Source organism: Xiphophorus maculatus, chromosome 12 (genome assembly GCF_002775205.1).
Source record: "Xiphophorus maculatus strain JP 163 A chromosome 12, X_maculatus-5.0-male, whole genome shotgun sequence".
Lineage (NCBI taxonomy): Eukaryota > Metazoa > Chordata > Actinopteri > Cyprinodontiformes > Poeciliidae > Xiphophorus > Xiphophorus maculatus.
Window position 1 is genome coordinate 18,684,860 of NC_036454.1, and position 20,263 is coordinate 18,705,122.

At 39.5% G+C, this 20,263-nt stretch overlaps 1 protein-coding gene across 3 annotated transcripts; it reads right to left on the reverse strand.

Annotated features, from left to right (window-relative positions):
- Positions 1-189: 189 nt before the first annotated feature.
- On the reverse strand, positions 190-18,755 carry LOC102232505 (T-box transcription factor TBX5-like). Of its 3 annotated transcripts, XM_023343213.1 has the most exons (10): positions 18,709-18,755; positions 17,284-17,465; positions 13,696-13,872; positions 13,326-13,420; positions 12,870-12,989; positions 8,823-8,970; positions 7,679-7,831; positions 6,002-6,093; positions 4,957-5,210; positions 190-3,116 (listed from the first exon to the last, which is right to left on the reverse strand). In XM_023343213.1, the coding sequence occupies exons 3-10, from the start codon at positions 13,864-13,866 to the stop codon at positions 2,530-2,532; spliced, it is 1,620 nt and encodes a 539-aa protein (XP_023198981.1). In that variant the 5' UTR covers positions 13,867-13,872; positions 17,284-17,465; positions 18,709-18,755; the 3' UTR covers positions 190-2,529. The 3 variants fall into 3 exon arrangements, with proteins under 3 accessions (XP_023198981.1, XP_023198982.1, XP_023198980.1); XM_023343214.1 differs by lacking the exons at positions 17,284-17,465; positions 18,709-18,755 and adding an exon at positions 14,607-14,960; XM_023343212.1 differs by lacking the exons at positions 17,284-17,465; positions 18,709-18,755 and adding an exon at positions 14,567-14,960.
- Between the last annotated feature and the right edge of the window lie 1,508 nt (positions 18,756-20,263).

Consider the following 20,263-nt stretch of genomic DNA (forward strand, 5'->3'; position numbering starts at 1 on the left):
CTTCAAATTCGTACATGCATTTGACCTGATAAAGAGAGCGGCACTCAAAAGAGTTTCCACTGCAGAGATGTTAGACGTGCTTTAAATAACTCACCGTTAACGTTGAACACCACGTGAAAGAGGAACGTACAACCAGTTGACTCTCTCTTGAAAAATTTATTCAGTTTCTGTTTATAAATCTGTATTTTTTTCTCCAATAAAACATGTTGTTTTCTTTAGTTTTCGCAACTATTTTTCAACACTTTGGGATGGAGAGTAAAACTGGAGATAAACCCTCAAAACTGTTCCACAAGTTAACAACAAGCAAACTTTACAAACCTGGAGCAATAAATACTATTAACAGCAACAACGCTAAAAAAACACTCTAAAACATCTCATTTTCATACACACGCAGGCACGCATACACACTCACCGGCCACTTTATTAGGTACACTGCGCTAATAGATGATTAGACTTGATTTTCTTTTGACTTCTGATCTCCCATAATTGTTTGTGACAAAGATACAACAAGGTGTCAGGAACATTCCTCAGACATTTTGGTCCGTATTGACGTGATTCACACAGCTTCTGCAGATTTGTTGGCTGGGAACTGATCGGAGTTGGCTGCACCTCATTATGGAGGTGCAGCCAACTCCGATCAGTTCCCAGTAGAAGCCAGTGTAGTACTCTGAACTGACCTCATGTTCAAGAATGGTAGATGGCCTGTAATTTATAAAGTAAAGAGGGCTGTAGGAATGTAGGAATGTAACACTACATTCAGTCATTCACCAATTCATTCACAGACTGCCCTGGGGAAGATTGACAGAAGTGAGGCTGCCATGGACCCGCACCAATGGGCCCTCTGACCATCACCACCAGGGCAGGCGGGTGAAGTCCCTTCCCCAAGGACACAAGGTTACAGTTGCCCACCATTTGTCCTACAGTGGCAGAATAAAGTCCTACCACCGTCACTGCCTTTGCCAAACTGAGATGATTTGAGCTCTCCAACATGGGCATTATCTAGCTGCAGGTTGTCATAAAGGGAAGAACATGATCAGCAACAATATCTGGGTAGGCTGCAGTTGGCATTATGAGGCCCAAAGACAAGACAATATTCCCGACACAACCATGCCCCCACCAGAAGCCTCAATTTCAACTTTAGATACTTAACGGCATTGAGTTGTTGACATGAGATTGGCTAATTCAGTATTTTCATTTATAAACGGAACTAAACAAGTGGACCAAATAAAGTGGCAGACGGGTGTGCAAACACATGATGAGGCTGTTGCTAATGTCATGTTAAAGCACCTTATAATAGGTTACTGCATGTTAAAACACCCGGTCAGAGAAATGAAAACTGCTTCAGGACACAAACATAAAACCAAGCTTTCTGTCAGGAAAAGGATACAAATGTTTACAGTAAGCTACAAGGGAAATGTACTGAAATCTAATCAAAGCAAATGTTGGAATAATTGTGTGTGAATATGACAGAGACCAATTTCGATCAAAAGCAAAGCATTGATGTCAATGCAGCAACACTGGCTTGGTGCGTTGACATTTTCATATGCAGAGCATCATTTTTTTCTTCTTTTTTTCTGCTGAGCAATCCTCACGTGTCAGAAATCAGCATTAGATTCATGAATAATTCACAAGCAAACAAGAAAGGGCCAACACACACACGCACACGCCTACACACTCCCACACACACGCACACACATAAACCTCTCCGGTCAGCTGAGAATAAATATAAGCTTAGTGTTCATTTGCTGCTACTCTGTGAACAGAGGATGCTGATTGGTCAGTTGGGGGTGACTGAGAGGACACCAGTGACAGCTGTGTGACGCTGACTTGTGCATTTACCCAGAATGCAATGGAAGCAGTGTTTACAGGTCTTTCAGCCTGTAGCACGATCTAAACAAAGTGTTTATCTCTGCAAAGGGGAGCCTGCAGCTATTGCTGGCTGTCTCATTGGAAATTAAACTCTGAGCATCCTTTAGCTGAGCTGACACTGGGTTTGCATGTACACTAGCACACATTTGGACAACACAGTGCCTTTTCTCCTTCACTGAGACTGAGCATGGAGCAGTACTTTGCTCCACTAACAAGAGAGACAAGTCTGCCCTGGGCTGTGTTGTGATAACTGAGATTACATTGGTGGATAAATGTTGCTGTCTGACTGACAGTGTGCACAATTTACATCCTTCACCATGCATAAAGTAGCAGATGTTGAGAGAGAAACAGCCAAGTGCTGTTCAGGGGTCTGGCCTTAAAAATAAATCACAGGGAAAATGTTAGAATGAGCTTCAAATAGACGCAAAGATAACAACGTCACTGATCACCAGGCTGCCTGGAAGAGGCTACATTTCACTAATGTCCTTATTGTTAGATCCTTAATAATTTGCTGCTCCTTCTAGCAGAGAGGAGGAACATGACTTACACAGCACAACATCACAGAATTCACAATGACTTTACAAAAGTATCTCAGTTCGTTCAGTGCAGCATCTCTAAGGAGAGCAGGGAGGTTATGTTGAATCTGTCTTTATGGTTCGGTTAGGAGGCTGCACTCCATTCTGGGACTCCACACCTGATGTGTGTGTGGGTGTCTAGTGTGTGATAGAGAGGCGGCGACAGGTTGGGTGTGTAGCGTGGAAACTCTCTGAGAGGAGAGCCAAGCTGTCTGCTGGGAACGCTCTGGGAGCTCTGCGATCGAGGTCCGGAGCTCTGGCTCTGGTAGGGATCATGTGGGATGTGCTCTCCCAACGACGGAGAGCTCTGATGGGCCAAAGCGCTTAGTCTAGAGCCCTGGGGGCTGGAGCTGTAAGGGGGATGAGGAGTGTAAGGTGGGTAAGGTTCCACGGGGGTCATAGCGGTAGGGAGCGGGCAGGTATACGACCAGGATGTGCAGTTGAATTCATCCATTCTGGGTTCTGAGCCGGCAAACATGCATGCCTGACGCTGTCCCATGTCTGAGCTGTAGGGGGAGTCAGTGAGACCAAGAGTGGGAAGGTTTGACAAACCGGGTGGAGGAGCGGGATAGGAGGAGGGGTGGTAGTAGGACTCCTCCTCGCTTAGTGAACCACCAGTGAAGGGTTTCTTGTATGGAGGCTGGTGGTTCCTTGGAGAGCAGTTCTCCTCTGCTGCAGAGAGAAAGAGAAAATATTGGCTTCATTCGGAAATTAGGTCACAGAGGATGAACATCAGAACTCCTGACTTAAAGCTGCAGTATGTAACTTTTATAAAATATATGTTTTTTATATATTTATGTAAACTGTCACCATGTTGTGACAGTGTGGAGACAGATAGTCTGTGAAAATATCAAACACCTCCACCTATTTTCTATAAAAGCTAGATGCTGCAGCTTTAAGCTGCTGAGTTGAAAAGAATTATTGTTCAACAGATAGATTTTATGGTTTGCAGATTTAGGATAATTACATTAAGGCCATGAGTCAAAAAGATAAATGCATTATGAATGTAAAATTGTGGTTTTCACCAAAATGATGTCACCTAATGTTTCCAAGTTGTTGGCGAAACTGCAAACATGATGTTGTTATTTCATAGGTGTAATCAACTGGGTTACTGCAAATAGTATGTACTTCTATACAGAAAACAGTTTTACCACATTAATTGGCATCATTTTAAAGAATCAGTCAGTAGTATTTAGAAAAGCCTTTAGCACTGTCTCATACTGGGGAAAAATAAGAAAATTCCAGCCTTTAATCTGTGTCCATTTATTGAGAAGGGGAAAAATTGATGGTAGGAAATAGTTTTTCACAAAACCACCAGCGCCACAACCTCATTTTGCCAACAGGGCTGTGCTCCTAACCAACCTAGGGTGTTTGGTACTGCTAAGCCTGATTCAAAACACACAGTTACACTTAAAGTCCTAATAGAGCTTAGCAAACTTTACATGTTTATATTTGTGATGGTAGGATCCAGAAACCCTTTTCCTGCCATTACTTTAAAATAACTGGTTGATATGTGCCCAGGTTTTGCTGTGAAGGCTTGGTAACCCCGGATGCTTTTCTCTGTAGTCAATCTCCATATGTGAGCTTTGGAGATGTCTCTCTTCCCTCGTCACGGTGCCCACCGTGTGTGGCGCCAAGATAAATTTGTCTCCTTGTTTAGCTTATTAGCTGGTGGCAAAAAGAAATAAGCTTCTGATGTGTGTCACCGCGTATTTGTTCCCCAGGGAGCCACAAAATCATGACTTGATCATTTACTCTAGTTAAATGTTCGAAGAAACTCTGATCCCCTTAGAAAAATGTAAATGTAAAAAATGGCCTGGATACATTTAAATAAGCAGATTTTGTGGGCATCACCCGTCTGAATCTAAAATATTTTCCCCAAATGAATAAAATTAAAAAAGTGAATTTTTCAAAAGTTTTTGTGTGAAATTACACCACTGTAGTAGAAGATGAAAGACTATTTACACGTCTTTAAATGGGAACTGTGACAATGAGCTAAAACTAAATGAATGCATTCAAAGTCTGAATTCAAACTGAAATTATTCATATCTCATTGAAGGAATGAGAGGTTATCTTTTTTTTTTTTTTTTACTAAATATGCGTCTGCTGAAGTGGTTTCTAATTTTCTTTTTTTACTGCTCTTAATTATAATGTCTGAGTATCCATCGAGAGCGCAAATGGGTTCACATGAAAATAACTTATTTATTTATTCATCCAGCTGATGTCCTTGTAAATCTGATGCTAATTAGATTTGCAGACACTAAGTAAGGGCAAGAAATGGGGCAAATTAATATAAATCTGTTTTTCAGCTATATTTGTGCATATTTGTTAACCACTGATCTGCATTCAGATGCAATAAAAAAAAACTGAATTAAAAACAAGTTAAGAGTTTTGTTTAAAACTCACATGATCATTAAAAATATGGAATATTAGATGATGTAATTTTCTCATATTTAGCTTTATGAATTAGCAGGATTTTCTGTGAAAACTGAAGTGCAAATGTTGCACCCACCTTTCCTCTTGCTGTAGCTGTAGCCCGGCAGCTGCTGGCCAGGCTGAAGGTGTGGGTGAGGATGGGAGTAGTGAACAGGCGGGGCGCTCAGCAGCTCCTGAGGACTGCCGCAGCTCAAACCGTTCTCACAGCTGAAAGGGGACCCGATGGCATCAGGAGACCCCCGCAGACCTCGACTCTCCCCACTGAAGGGACTCCCAGCAGAGCAGGCTTTCTGTCGGACAGTACTGCGAGGAACGACGGGGTAATCTTTACTGCAAGATTAAAGAAGAGGGGGACTCTGGGATTAGATGCACTTGTTCTTATAACATTTGATTTTCTTTGTTAATACATCTGTTTTGTTGTTATTTTCTCTCCGGCCCATTTAGTTTTTCCACAACCTTTCAGTTGTGATTTTTTCCCCCCTGCACTAGCTGCCCTCTGTGTGAACCCTGCGGTATGTAGGAGACAGCGGGCCACATCTCCCTGACTCCTGCTTACACACACACACACACCCACCCCATGCACGCACATACACAGGCTCAGCCAATGCTCTTGTGAGATAATTCACCGTCTAAAAATAAACATCCATCCATGTGTCACTTCAGATAGACTCTCCTCTCCTCAACAACACGAAAACATGGGTGCTGCGTCTCCCTCCCTTGCCCCTTTACAGGGTTTTCTTCTCCCGCCGATCAGTAACAGCTCACTAAAGTCTCTGAAATGTCTATGCGACTCGAACAGAGATTAGCTCGGCACACAATCTTACACCGTGTAGGGCCGGCATCAGCCAATCAGCAGTGACAGGCCTAATAGACCTGTAGCAATGTGATGTCATACATTTATCAATCCAGTGTTTTCACTGGCCGTTTAGTCAGAGTTCAAGCTTCAGGTGACAAAAGCTCAAATCTTTTCAAACCACTTGGCTATACCATATGCATGCAATCACAACATGCACAGCCTCACCAGTGAGTTAAAACGGACAAAGATGGGAACAAAAAAATTTATTTAACTCTTATAAACGCTTACAAACATGCAGAAGCAAAAACAAATTGTAAACACTCACCCTTGAAGCTTGGCCATGCGATGCAGCTCATTGTCGTCACTGCCTCTGAAGCCCTTGGCAAACGGATTATTTTCTATCTTCAACTGTGTGATCTGAGTGCGTTCAAATAGGACAGAAGTAAAAGAAGGCAGACAAAACACAATGTTGTGGATTCACATAAACCTAAACATACGTTCCAATTGGCTGTGATTGAATCTTTAAGCAGCTCAGTTTGAGCTCTGCACAGCCAGAATTCCTCGGCTGCTGTTGCTCAGAGTGCAGCGTCCGCGTCCGCGCCAGCTGACCGGCTGACGCAGAATAAACTGTTTACCCAAACAGTCACTGGGCTTTTAGAGGTCTGAAGCTTTGAGCTTTGAAGTCGAGGCTTCAGATTTTTCTTGGTGATGTCATGAAAGTAAACCTTCTGCGTTTTGAAGGATTTCTTTTGGCTATGGAGCAACTTCGGCAGGACAAGTGGGCCAGAGATCAGGTCCAAACAAACTTTGAAGTGCTGAAAAGACTGATGGTCGCTGCCAAGGTTTAGCCTCAAGAGCTCTGATTTTCCACACTGGAACATAAAATATTATTACACGCTGGTGTGAGTGCCTTAATTACCTCGAACTTATTCTGATTTTCTCAACTTCTTATACATTAAATAAAAACTTTAAATAATAAATAATTAAGTAAATAAAAATAAATAATGAAACTTAAAAAAATACATATTTTAATCAAACTGAAGTAAAAGTAATACAAAATTTATGCTCAACAAAACATTTGTAGCTAGCATTAGCAAACAGTATTGTTTGTAGCTAGCATTAGCAAACAGTATTGTTCATAAATCACATTTTTACAATTGTTTAGAAATAAATGATAACTATATCTGCTGGATAAAGATTATAAATTATTTCTTAACCTTTTCTTATTTTTTAAATAACTGACCAACTGACTTGCATTGAAACATACAATGAAGATAATCAAATTTAACGTTGGCTGAATTGAGATAACATTTACTGTAAATTGGCAGCTTAACTGAATTGAATTTTGATTAGGTTTTTTTATTTAGTTATTTTTTATTAGAACTGCATTATCTAGCCATTGAAAATAACATACTAAATTATGAGATTAAATTAAAGTTTTAATTAAAAAATAATAATAATGATGTAAGAAATAATATTGGAAAATTCATATTTAATGCTATCAAGTTTAATGGGTTTTTTTCCTTTCTTTTTTGTGTGAAAGTGAAATCAGATCAAAATGAATCTTTATGAAAATGTATCGACCTTGTGGCTCAGAGCTTCGGCAATCTGTCTTTAGTAGGTGTCAGAAAAACTGAAGGACTCAAGATCAAGGGAAAGAAACAGCTCATAAGAGACCAGCACTCACATGAACACCCCCACGCCCAAATACACACACACACACACGCATGCACACACACACACACACACGCACACACACACGCACACACCCCCACACACACTCAGAGGGATTTATGTTCACAAGGAAACACTAATTAAACTTTGTAGAGACAAAATTTAAACAACAACAGTAGGGTGTCAGTGTTAAACTTTACTGTTCAAATATATTAGAAATATTAAAACAATTTTGAAGCAATAAAGAATGCACTTTGTAATACAACACCAAATTATGTCCAAACACCAAAATGTTTGCTATAACTGGTGATGTGTGGGAAAGGCCTACCTTGTGGTTTTGATAAGAAGTCACAGCAATGAAGGCGGTTTCTGGGAACACATGGGTGCAGAAAGCCGTGTTCTTTGAGCCGAAGCCGTTGTTTTCATCCGCTTTGACAATGTGGAGACGAGGTTGGTATTTGTGCATGGAGTTGAGTATTATCTGCATGGGAAGAAAGGAGAAAATGATACCGACACAGCCGTCATTCTTCCAGCAGATGCCGGTGGTTGGACAGACTTTATTGAGATTGAACCCATATGGTCGAGATTCTGTAGTTTTTCAGATTTCTTTGTTCCTGTTAATGATTAAAATACAACATTTGTGGTCGGATCAAAGCGATGAACGCTAAGAAGAAGACCAACTGATTTTTGGTTTTTTAACAAACATCATCTTAATCATTCATGAAGTCGTTTTAACTGTTAACACTTATCCATTATATTGTGATAGACTACATTCAAATCACATATTCCCATCAAATACTTCTTATTTTACTGGATTAATATAATTTGTCTTATTGCATAACATAGAAGGATAAATTCAAAACAACTCTGTGTATTCAGATTTTAGCAAGCTTTTTCAGGCTAAGGACATCCTAAAAAAGTTTTACACGGATTCTTTAAATCTATTTTTGAAACAATAATCTGTAATGTCAAACTATAGTAACACTGAATTAAGTAGTCCAAACTATTTCCAGCACACTCACCACCACTCTGTAAGCGGTTTTTAATTAGATCAGTCTTTCTGAGTACAGGAACCTTTTGTTTATCCACAGAGCTCAGTTTAATATTACCACTGGTAACATCCATGAGCTAATGGACTCTGGATTCATTGAAATTATTATCCCTAATGGGAATACTGGAAATGTTTGTTTTTTTCATAATGTTAAAAAAAGTACAAAGAAAGTGAGAGAGAGAGCGAGAGCGCTTGATGTGGCCTATGTGTTGTTTTCTTTGCACATTAAAAACAGAAATATATAATTATTAAATAGAAATTCTAATTAACTAATTTGGCCAACAACTTACGTTCATTAGTTTGTTCTTTTTATATACGCAGTTACCTTTCAAGCAAAGTTTGTATATTTTATTCCCTTTAAATTTCTGTCTTTAAATTATCCGGACTAATTTGTGGACGGACAGGAGGAGAGCTGACTCACGTGTCCAAAGGGGTCCAGGTGATTGTTGGTGAGTTTGAGCTTCTGGAAGGAGACAAGCTGGCGGCTCCAGTGCGCTCCGGTAGCGGGAGAGTCCGGGTGGACGTAGAGCCTGCCGGGCATCGCGGGCTCTGCTTTGCCCGTTACAGACCTGAATGAGTCCAAAAAAAAAAAAAAACACCCATCAGATAGAAAATGACCAGAAAGTGAGACTCGGGACTCGGGCTGTTGCAGTGATTTGCCGAGCGCCCTGTGGCGCAGTCGGCCTCGGCTGCCTCCGGCGGGAGGAGGCCTGCGTTGGCCGGAGCTTTAATTAGACTCAAATAATGAGCAGCGTTTTGTTGTTTCGACATATGTTTAAAGTGTCAAATAAAATTTCTGTTTTACGGGATATCGCTAAGATCCATTCGAGTGTTACAATAAAATAGTAAAGTGAAAAGTCAAGTAATCTGCATTTGGTATCCTAATAATTTTAGGCCTTCAGACTTGAGGTTTGCTGAGTTTAAAAGTCCGAAAGAAGAAAAGGAGGTCATGTTTTTTCTTTTTTTAACACTGATTTTACACTTAGATATTTTAAATTTAATACATCCCAAAATATGTTTTGGGTATAAGCCAATAATTAAAAACAAAAAAAAGCATGCTAGATTTAAAATGGAACCTATTTAATGAACAAATGTATTTGTATGGAGCAAGAAGTAAACATGAGACTTACACAGAGATGGTGGTTTAGTTGTCTGTTATTTTAACATGTTGTGCAGCAGAGAACAATGAGGTTGTTATGTTTAAATATGTTGTAGTAATGAATGCATCACCTTAGGCTGTGTCTCCTCATAAGGTTCAGAAAGTTTGTGTTGGAGTAAAGATTTAAGATTTTATCTGGATTGAGCTACTTCAGAACTGCTAAATGAGTTAGCGTGCTAATAACTTTGACTCTTACTGCAAACCTGAGGCAATTATTTCTAATGAATAGCAGATTTTAGCTGTGGTTGTCAGGGAAGCTTTAGCATGCAATCTTGTTAGAATACATTTCAAATTCAAGAATACTTTATTGATCCCAGAGGGAAATTAAATGTGGTTGTAGGATCGCCTGTAACAGTCTGTGTTACAACAAATATACGAAGCCAAGTCCAAAGGTGGTCTGCAATTTTCTTCATTTTATGAAGAATCCTTGTTTTCATAATCATTTCCAGAACAGAACCAGCCTTCTTGATCAGGTTTTAAGACCCTGGTTCTGATGCTGCCACCCCGACAGATAATGGCAGATAACACGCTCAACAACAGATTTATAGAAGAGCTGCAGCATATTTCTGCAAACCTTAACAAACCTAAGCTGCCTCAGCCTGCTCGGTCCCTTCTCGTAGACAGTTTTACCATTGCAACTCCAGCCCAGCCTGATGTCTGAGTGAACCCCAAAATATTTATATTCCTCTGTCACCTCCACTTCTTCTTCCATGATGGAAATAGTTTTTGACCTTATCTTGCTTCTGTTGAAATCCACAACCATCTCCTTTGCTTTGCTCACATTCAAGATAAGATTATTGTTTTCACACCGGGCAAAAAAACCTTCCACCAGCTCTCTGTACTCAGCGTCTTGACTAAGTCTGATACACACAACGACTGAAGAGTCATCTGAGTATTTCTGCAGCTGATGGGACTCAAGCGCTGCAATGCTAAAGTAAACTTGCAGCAATCTGAGGCCCTTAATCCATAGTTAGTGTCAGGGAAAAGTTTAACATGCCACCATAATAAAATAGATTAATAATATGTGCATCCGGCTTAATGAGTTAAGTGATAATGCTAATGCTAAACTCAAACTTAGTAGAATGTTAGCAAGCTGGACTCTTAACCCCCAGGCAGTCGTTGCTAATGAACCACAAGTCCAAGCCGTGGCTAAGAAACAAAGGCTTAGCCACTGCATATTGTCATAACAAATTGAAAACATTTGCATCCAGCTTAAACTAGTTAAGCTTCTTTATTAGGAGGCAAATGAACGATGCAGCATAGCTTTTAAAGTGTGTTTTAGTCACGATGTTAGCTAAGGCAAAACAGAAGGGATGCATTGGAAATATAGTTATGTATAACAGCTGTCTGTGTGCTCTAATTGATTGATTGATATTGATTGATTGATTGACCTAAACCTAAGAATGGATGGAGGATTCTAGACTGAGAATTTTAAAATACCGATCACTTGTTATTGTTACTATATTAAGTTTATTTTCTCAGCATTTCTTCTTTTATTGCTGGTTTGTTCACCAGGGATCAGGCAGATGCTTAGCTGAGGACTTGCAGAAGTATGCGACATCAGCATGCGTCTTCTGCATTTCGTTGGCACTGACTCTGCATGGGAGTTTGTCCAGTGGGTCTTGGCAGCCTTTCTTGATGGTTCCTAAACCTCCATTTACAATTGACATGACTGGAGTTTGTTTTCCCCATGTGCCCGACTTATAAGTTTTGTGAACTTTGCTGTTTTCTCTGCCTCTTTCTTCAAAATGTTATTGCCATCTGATATAGATTCATCAAGTAAGCAATTCATTCTGTTCCTGTCAAGGAGCACAATGTCTGGTCAGTTCACAGAAATGGTACAATCCGTAGGAACGGTCATGTCCTACATGAGGACATAATCCCCACTGTCAATCACTTTCTCGTCCTGTTCTGGTGCCACTTGTCACTTGAATCTACAACCATTCTCTGGCACAATGCCCAATTATTCAAGTAATTCTCAATCTTGTGTCTTTATTTTGCAGCCTTTATGACTAATGGTTCCCTCTGCTTCCTCCCACACAGGGCAAATCCTGCTGACCTGCAGGCCCATCACATTCTTTTGGTAGTAGCGAGTTTTAAATGCTTGGTCCTGATTCTTCATTGAGTCCTGCACTCCACAACCATGAGTAATAATAATAATAATAATAATAATAATAATAATAATAATAATAATAATAATAATTTATATTAAGCATTTTAGATTATTATTATTGTGACATTTGGCTAATATTGCCTGTTGTATCTAAACATTAAATGTAAATACAGAAGAGCAAGAACCCAATTAATTTATATAAATTAACTGATGTAATAGCAAAACTACCTTTCAATAATCAATAGAATGTTGAGGAATAGGAGTAATTTAAAAGACTGAAAGAAATTTAACTATCTTTGACTAAATGTTTTTAGAAATGTTGTTTAAAATCAATTGTAATTATTTAATAAGATTTAAATAAACCTTTTTTGTGTGTTAAAAAATAAACTTAGCATAAACTATGGGGTTGGCTGTAAAGTCAATTTACAGACATTCATAACACCAAACGAAAAAAAGTAAAAATCTAAAATTGTGGATAAAACAGTTCCACTTCTTTATTTTTTTCTTTTCTTAAACCGCAAGTTTTACCAACTTTTCCAGAGAAAGCAAAAAAAGCTTGATGTGGCTTACACATCGGGAAACAGAAACCTCATCCTAAAGCTGTCTCCCAAATAAGGCCTCAGGGTTGTACAGCATAAGGATAAAAATTAAAGGAAAAAACATTTAGACATCTTTTACGAGCACTTTATATGTCAGCAAGTTTATCCACAGTCGTCCCTCCTGTCTTATTCTCAAAAGGAAAGCTTATTTTCGGCGTTGTGGGGTGGCAGCAGCGCACTGATGAATCTCATTAGAGTCAGTGGTCCGTTCGGGTTTTAGCCTCAGCACAAGCTGAATGAGAGACTTTAATCCGGTCTGTGCCGTCTGTCCGCTCCGTGAACCCGTCATATTCTGATGTAACCGGCGGGCAGACACACAGAGGGAGAAACATGGGGAAGTAGGCCAGCCCGAGCCCGCGTAAGGACCCGACCTTTACGCAGCGCAGAGACAGGGTCGAGTGGAGGGTAGAAACTCGGATCATCTCGGTTCAAACCACCACTTGTATAAGTTTCAAAGGTCCGAATTATATAGAATTAAAAACATATATATATGTGTGGGCCTCCTTTGAAATTAATTTAAACATTTTTTTTGTTCAAACTCCAAAAACATCGCTAATTTATATACTGTTGTATAGTAAAGAGATGCAATAGACAAACCATTTATTGTCCGCAAATTTGTAGCGATGGTCATCTCCGGGCACGATGTCCATTAGGAGTATATACTTGGTCTTTGGATTGAGTCCTGTGACTTTGACCTTGTAGCTGGGGAACATTCTCCTGCAGGGGAAACGTGGAAATGATTTAAAAAATAACATTGCATTTCTAGCATAATAAAAATAAATTATATAAACAACGTGACGTCGCAAACTAAAACGGACGGGAAAGTAGACTGCATAAATTCCTTCCCGCTCTCCTGAGACGAAACGTCCCTTGGGGCCCTCTGTGACATGCGTATTCCAGACCTTATTTTGTTAGAATGATTCATCACAGTTTTTTTTTATTTTTTGTTTTTATGTACAACACGCATCGTTTTTGTATCGTTCTTTTTCTGGGGATTCAGGCGTTGTGGTAATTGGACATCTCTATTGCAAACAACAGAGTAATGCCTCCTACCTTCCAGCTTTCGTGATGATCATTTCAGTTCCCACTTCGTCAAACTTGGTCCAAAGTTCCCTGTCATGAAGGACAACTTTGATCCCCTCCATTCCCTGCGGCAGAAACACCAACACTGCTTTATAAAAGGAAAAATTAAGACATTTGAGGAAAACAAAGAAAACATTTTCCTTCAAATGTGTGAAATCAAAAAAGCTCCAAATTAGTTGCAATTTAGCGAACTTAATCTGTTAAATTCAATAAAATTATTAAAATGCAAAACCAAACATGTTCGAAATGCTCCGTACGCGTCAACATTTTGCATATTAAACTCAAATCTATGTTCTACTGAATAAGCGGCAGTTAGTAGTGATAAATATTTTATATTTACATCAGGGTCTGCAGCAGAGGCCGCAACCTGCTGGCTGGAAGCTGTCTGCGGTGAAGCAGCTGCTGATTTTAAAGTGAAGCTGAGATTTTCCTGCTTGCTCTCCTTCGGAGAGTCCAGACAGTCCGAGTCCGGGCGATCTGCAAGGCCGAACTGGTCCCCTCCGTTCGCCATGACCCACTGGACAAACACGCACACATGGACGCACACACACATAGAGCAAAAATGTTGATTCGGTTTTTAAATATTTCCTCCAAGATCACTGCTGCGTGTTCAGTAAAGATGAAGATTCACGAAGTGACACACACAAGCAAAAATATCAAGCAATTTATGCATACATCGTAATGTGTAAAACACCCAATTAATAACGATGAAAAAAAATAGTAAATAATGCAAATAATGAATTAAACTGTATTGGAGATGCGTGCGGTGGCTGCAAGTGAGAAGCTGTAGCCACATTGATTTAGTGATGCACTATTAATCAGATTCTAGTAAATTATGAAGTGTTACATTAGATTATAGCAGCTCACTGTGAGTTACACCGATCCAATAAACTAATCACAAGCTTCACTTAAAATTAGATTAAGTATGTAGTTTGAACTTTTGCACCCATTCCGAGGAGATAGGAATATTTCTGTATACTTCCCATCTTTCTACTTATCGCCGTCAAACAGCGTTTTAGTCACAATCTGACCTGTTTAACTGTCTGATTAAATTACCTGATAGTTTGCTAACTGCACTGTTAAGCTCAATAATTTATTTAAAATCCCCCCAAAGGAGAACTGCCCAACAAATAAATGCGTTCACTGTAGCCTAAGTTTTGAGTCAAACTTTAAAAGTGCTTCAGGAAACATATAATCTCAAATTGTCTTGCCTGCGTTTGTATTTTAAGTGGTTTCTCTGGGGGCCTTCACCTCAGCTCCCTGCTCCCTGTAGAAAACACGCTCATCCTTTGCCTGCGATCAGCGTGCACGCAGTTTATTTGCTTGTTTTTGCGCGTGATTTAAAAAAATATTATTATTCCCAACAGATTCCTTCTTGGAGATGCAGACGAGGAAATGTTGCGCCGCTCTTTCTCCAGAAAGAAAATCCACCGCTCCTGCGCCTTATTTGTGTCTTTTCTCGGTCCTCTGTCCGTCTGTTTCCGCACAAACCGTGGCTCCTTTTCCACGCAGTCCCCGGTGCATCCACCGATGAGCTGCTGTGATTTCCTTTTTGTTAGCTTCGCTCTCTCCTTGTAATCCACGCTGACCCGGCAGCGGCAGCGGCTCTTGATCTGAGACCCCTCTCCAAGACCCTTCATTACAAATGGAGTAATGTCCGCCTCACATTTCGTGCCCTCCCCCCTCCTGCAGTCCTGCTCCTCCATAGGTCTGCGTGGTGATTCGTTACCCCCAAATGATCCACGGCTGTGATCCTGACCGGTGACGCACGCACACACACACACACACACACACACACACACACACACACACACACACACACACACACACACACACACACACACACACACACACACACACACACACACACACACACACACACACACACACATAGAACGAGAGAAATCCCATACTCGCATAGTGTTTCTATTGGAATAATCCTCAATCATCTCCATTTTACACACAGGTTCCTCTTATTCTGCTATCTGTTGGTTTTGTCTCCTCTGCAGTGACAAAAGAAGCGAGCGCGCTTTCTGCTTGGAAAACAAAATCTGCAGATTCCAGCTGTTCTGTTCATTGGGAATGTTTTATCTTTTGAAAAACATCAGGCAACATTAAGCAGAGCCAGATGGATGCATAGACGACATATGCAACAACAAACCACAAAGGGGCCAAAACGCTAAAAATTTCATACAACACAGAACCCAAAATGTCAAATTTGTTCCTTAGCAATAGAAATAATCAGAAAAGACGAGTTTGAAAAACTCATTTAAAATATTTGAAGCTATGTAAATGTTAATTTGTTTAAAGACCTGGCAAATGTACATTATATTATACAAAAATCTTACTTTCTCGTTCTTTGGGACACACTTTTTCTGACTAATTGCAATCTGGCTCGTAGGTCTTGCCAGGGTCTGGTTTGGTTAGTGATAAAACCAGTTCAAACAACTGGGAATTGCATTTTAAGACTCGCATGAGTCTATGACTTTACCTGGAATTATCCTGCTTAAAATCTGTATGGGAAATTAGTTAGGAATCATTGCAGAAATCACTTGCATCATTGTGAACTCTGGCCAGTGCCTCCGCTCATATATGTACCCTATATGTAAATATTGGCCAAGATGTGATCATTTTAAAAACGGTGTCGTCAGACCTAACCACTGGCCCCAAGCACATCAGATGTGACATCAGCAAGCTTTAAGTGGCTTCTGCTGTTGTGTTGGTGTCTTTCAGTGACAAGGTCAAGTACAAACTTAGCATAGTAACAAAAACAGTTTGGGTTTTCATTCTTAAAAACTATTCAAAATAGAAATTTTATTCAGATTTTCCTAGTTTGAAGCAGATGTGCATCTAACAATCACATACGCATAAGAGACACTTCCAAGGTTAGGGCTCTCGCTCAGGGGGCCTAAACCCTGGGGCCCCACATCATCCTAAATCCAGCCTTGATTTGATATTTGTCTTTTTCGGTTTTTTATTCAACCAGCTTAATATTTTCTGCCACCTGTGTTTGAGCTGTGGGAAAACTCATGTCAATCATACTAATAATTGTTAATTTGCCTGCCCTTCCTTCGTAACTGAATAAATTGTTTATTAAAACTTAATTAGTGGTGACTATAGAGGACTGATTGTTCAGGATGGGCTCCCAAATTAATTTCTGCTCTGGGACCTATACATTTGTCCGGCCTTGTCAATAGGAGCAATGGCAGGGAGTGTGGTGGGGTTTTTTCACCACTTTGGAGCCAAAATCTAAGCCAGCACAGCCTACTGTTCAGAGCTTTATCAGGGTATTATGTGATGCATGTGCCATATTGAAGAATAATACACAAACGTAGATTAATGATACCTTCCAAAAATCACATAAATGAAATGCGGAAAGGGAGAAGATATCTGGTTATGGTAGATTATAAATTTAGCCCTTTAGCAGCAGCAGTGGCTGGACGCGGGTGCGCATCACTTTGACTGGATTATTGCAGATCCTGATAACCACAGGCACCCAGAGTTGAAAGTTGAAGCGGTCACTGGGAGGTCACGCCGGATTCCTCCGTTTCACGCAGATCCAAAGCTGCGCAACAGCGATCACTTACTTCTGTCTTTTCTGTTTATCTTAAGTGGTCCGTTAATAAACACTCTTCAATTAATAATTTACACAAAAATTAAATGATGCTGTCCACATCGCAGCATGATGACACACTGGCAGGTGGCTTTAAATAGGCAGCGGGTGTATATCGAGCTATTAAGTTTATTTGTACTGTAATGACGAAACATTAGACAAGGCTACTTAACACTTAAATATGTGATGAATATAAGAAGCGGAGATATTGGGTCAAAATGACGCGCGTAAAATCCGTCTTTACGCACAATCGTTTTTCGTTTTTTGTCCTCTGTGACCCCCATTCTCTCAAAAAAGCACTACAGCATTACATACCGTGTACAAGCAGATGACGATCCCCGCTGAATGATCTCAGTTACCGCAGCTCGGCGCACAGCTCCTTCAGCAAAGCGCGACAAGCGGCTGCTTCAGAGAGCGCGCCGCCGCTCCGAGACACTCGACTGGCTCTCAGTGTCCTTTGTGCCCGGGAGCGCGTGCACAACCATCCGTGCGCGTTCCTGTAAGATCAGATCCGAGAAGTCCGAGCTGCTGAGATATCTCTGTCTATCTATATCTATGTCTGATATTTTTATGCAGAATGTTCGGTATTTTCTTAAAATTACAATTCACACACAACAGTCGCCTTGATGGAGAATTTGATGCGTCCCAGCAAAATGTGTACTGTGGCCATATTTCAGTACCTACAGCATTACGTGCCATTTTCTTCAGTCCTCCTCCAGCAACAATGTGCAACAGTTAAACAGAGTTTAACTTCCATCTGAACTGCATTGCTATCAGTAGTATATAGAAATATGTTTGAACAGACTACCATGACTTTAACTGCCTACAGAAAGCCAACATAAACCATCAGATCAAAAATATTTGTTTATATGAAACATAAATATATTGCATATGTCCTATATAAATACATAAGGTTCTATGTAGTCTATTTGACACGGATCTCACTCCATAAGATTGCTCTTTCTGTTTTGATTTCTCCAAAAGAGGCGAATATGTGGACGTTTGATAGTTTATGTTCATCAGAGAGACAGGCAAAAACAATTTGTTGTGACAAACTCTCTTCCGACTTCACAAAAAGTTCCTAAATCACAGTTTTCCTTGCTGGAAACTATTGATCTACTGTGAAAAATAGGAAAAAATATTAGAAGGCTAATATTCTAAAGGATTTAATGTTTTAAAAATAAATATTGGACAGATTAAGCAGTTGAACATCTGTCCATCACAAACGGTAACTTCGAAATAAAACTGCAGGCGGGTTTTTAATTATATTTTGCACATTTTTATTGTCTAAAAAAGGCCCTTTCAAACAATTGGACTCATTAAAATATAAATAAAATTAATTGTGTAGTTATCTGGTTGTTTAATAAAAAACTAAAAAGTTTAATTTGTTTCTCAAAACTCAAAATGATATGAAAGTTATTTAAATATAAATATTTATTGAAATAAAAATATGCAACAAGTCTTCATTTATTAGGGTTGATAAATGATTTAGTTTATTTTTGTTTGTCTTAAAGGTTTAGTAGCTCTCCAAAGAAGACTGTTTCAACTAAATCTTTAACTACTATTTTTCTCCACTTAAATGTAAACATCTTAAAAAATTCACTCAATGTTCAATATAATTCTTGCTCTTACTAATGAAATCTAGTGAATAATAATAATAATAATAATAAAATAATAATAATAATAATAATAATAATAATAATAATAATAATAATAATAATAATAAAATCAACAACATACCTGAAAGGAGGTGGCTGTGGCCTCTGGACGGTTCATTATTGGCCCATCATGGCTTCTGCTGACTCCATCCTCTGTTCTCTGTCTGGAGGAAGTGGTGAAGGGGTCCCAGACCTCCTGCACTCAGCAGGGCTGTCTCACACACCTTCAGTCCGGCCAGAGTGAGTGTGTGCATGTGTGTATTTGTGTGTGCGTGTCTGTGTGGCAATAAAGGGCAAGGTCAACCCATTTCTCTGCAAACAATCACATCACACAGGGCAAAATACATTCCAACAACCTCCCTCCCCCTCCTTTGTAAGGTGGCCTGATGTGGGAACAGCGGATGGTGGAGAAGGTCTGGGCATCTGGCCAGACGGGCCCCTCTGAGTCCAGATGAAGGGAAACCTGCTCCACATTATAATGCATTTATTTCACACAAGTTGGAAAAAAAATGCTGCTTCCAACACTGGCCTAATTAAAGTCCTTTTAGCAAATCGCTTCACTCTCCAACCTGTTGCTAATGTGGATTGAGGTCAGAGCACTGAGTGATGTCAGATGACCCGAGTGAGGTATTTTTAAAACTTTTACTTAATCACTAATGTTATGCCATTTGCTGGCTGAATCAGTTTCATCTCATAAATTTAGCAAAGTATTGAATTTTAATGCAATACAAAATATATTTCCAGTTTATTTTGGGGGTTTGATTATTTCTGCCAGTGGATATAAATAAAAAGCATATTATTAAGCATTTATTTCATATTGTTTTGTTATTCAACTCTGATGTGAAAGATTAAAAATAAGATGAAAGCCTTAGACAAAATGTTTATTTTCTGAGCGTGAGAGACTGCTGACTGAACTAACTGTTCCTCGGTGTCTCTCTCTTTGTCGTTTACTACTGAGATGTGGTGTGTCATAGCTCCCTCTAGTGGCTTTATTACAGAGTTGCCTCAAGAATAAAAATAAATGTTTACAAAATCTAAATGCACATTACTTTTGTTCATCCCAGAGATACAGTTGTGGTAATAAGTTTACATACATTCATTAAGGACATGCCAGTTGGGCCTTTTAAGGGGCAACAAATACTTTCAATGAAGTTTAAAAACAAAAGCTGGTTGTACAACTTAAAAAAAAAAATTCACTAACCATAAATGGTCAAAGTTTATATATATGTTGACAAACTTACATCCCACTAATATTCAAATAAAATCACAGAAGCAAAGTTCACCGTGATCACATGATTCTGTAGCCATAAACAAGCATATTTCTGGCTGACCTCTCTTCTTATCAGAGTTTATTCGAACTGTCTTCTTTTGTTTAGCATAGTCAAATTTTTAGTGGTCATACATTTCCCAAAAGTTTGATATTTGCTGCTTTACCTATTCCCAAAACAGATTTAATAAATGTTGTGTTGCAAAACTCAGCTATGTCCAAGCGTCCAGCATCTCACCTATACTGCAACATTTATTTGAAAGAAAATTGATTAGAATGATCAGAAATTATCCAGTTATCACCAAATGTCAGACACCGGAAGTTTTAGGTACACCAGCATCTCCACAGTGAATTGAGAAATAAAACCTGA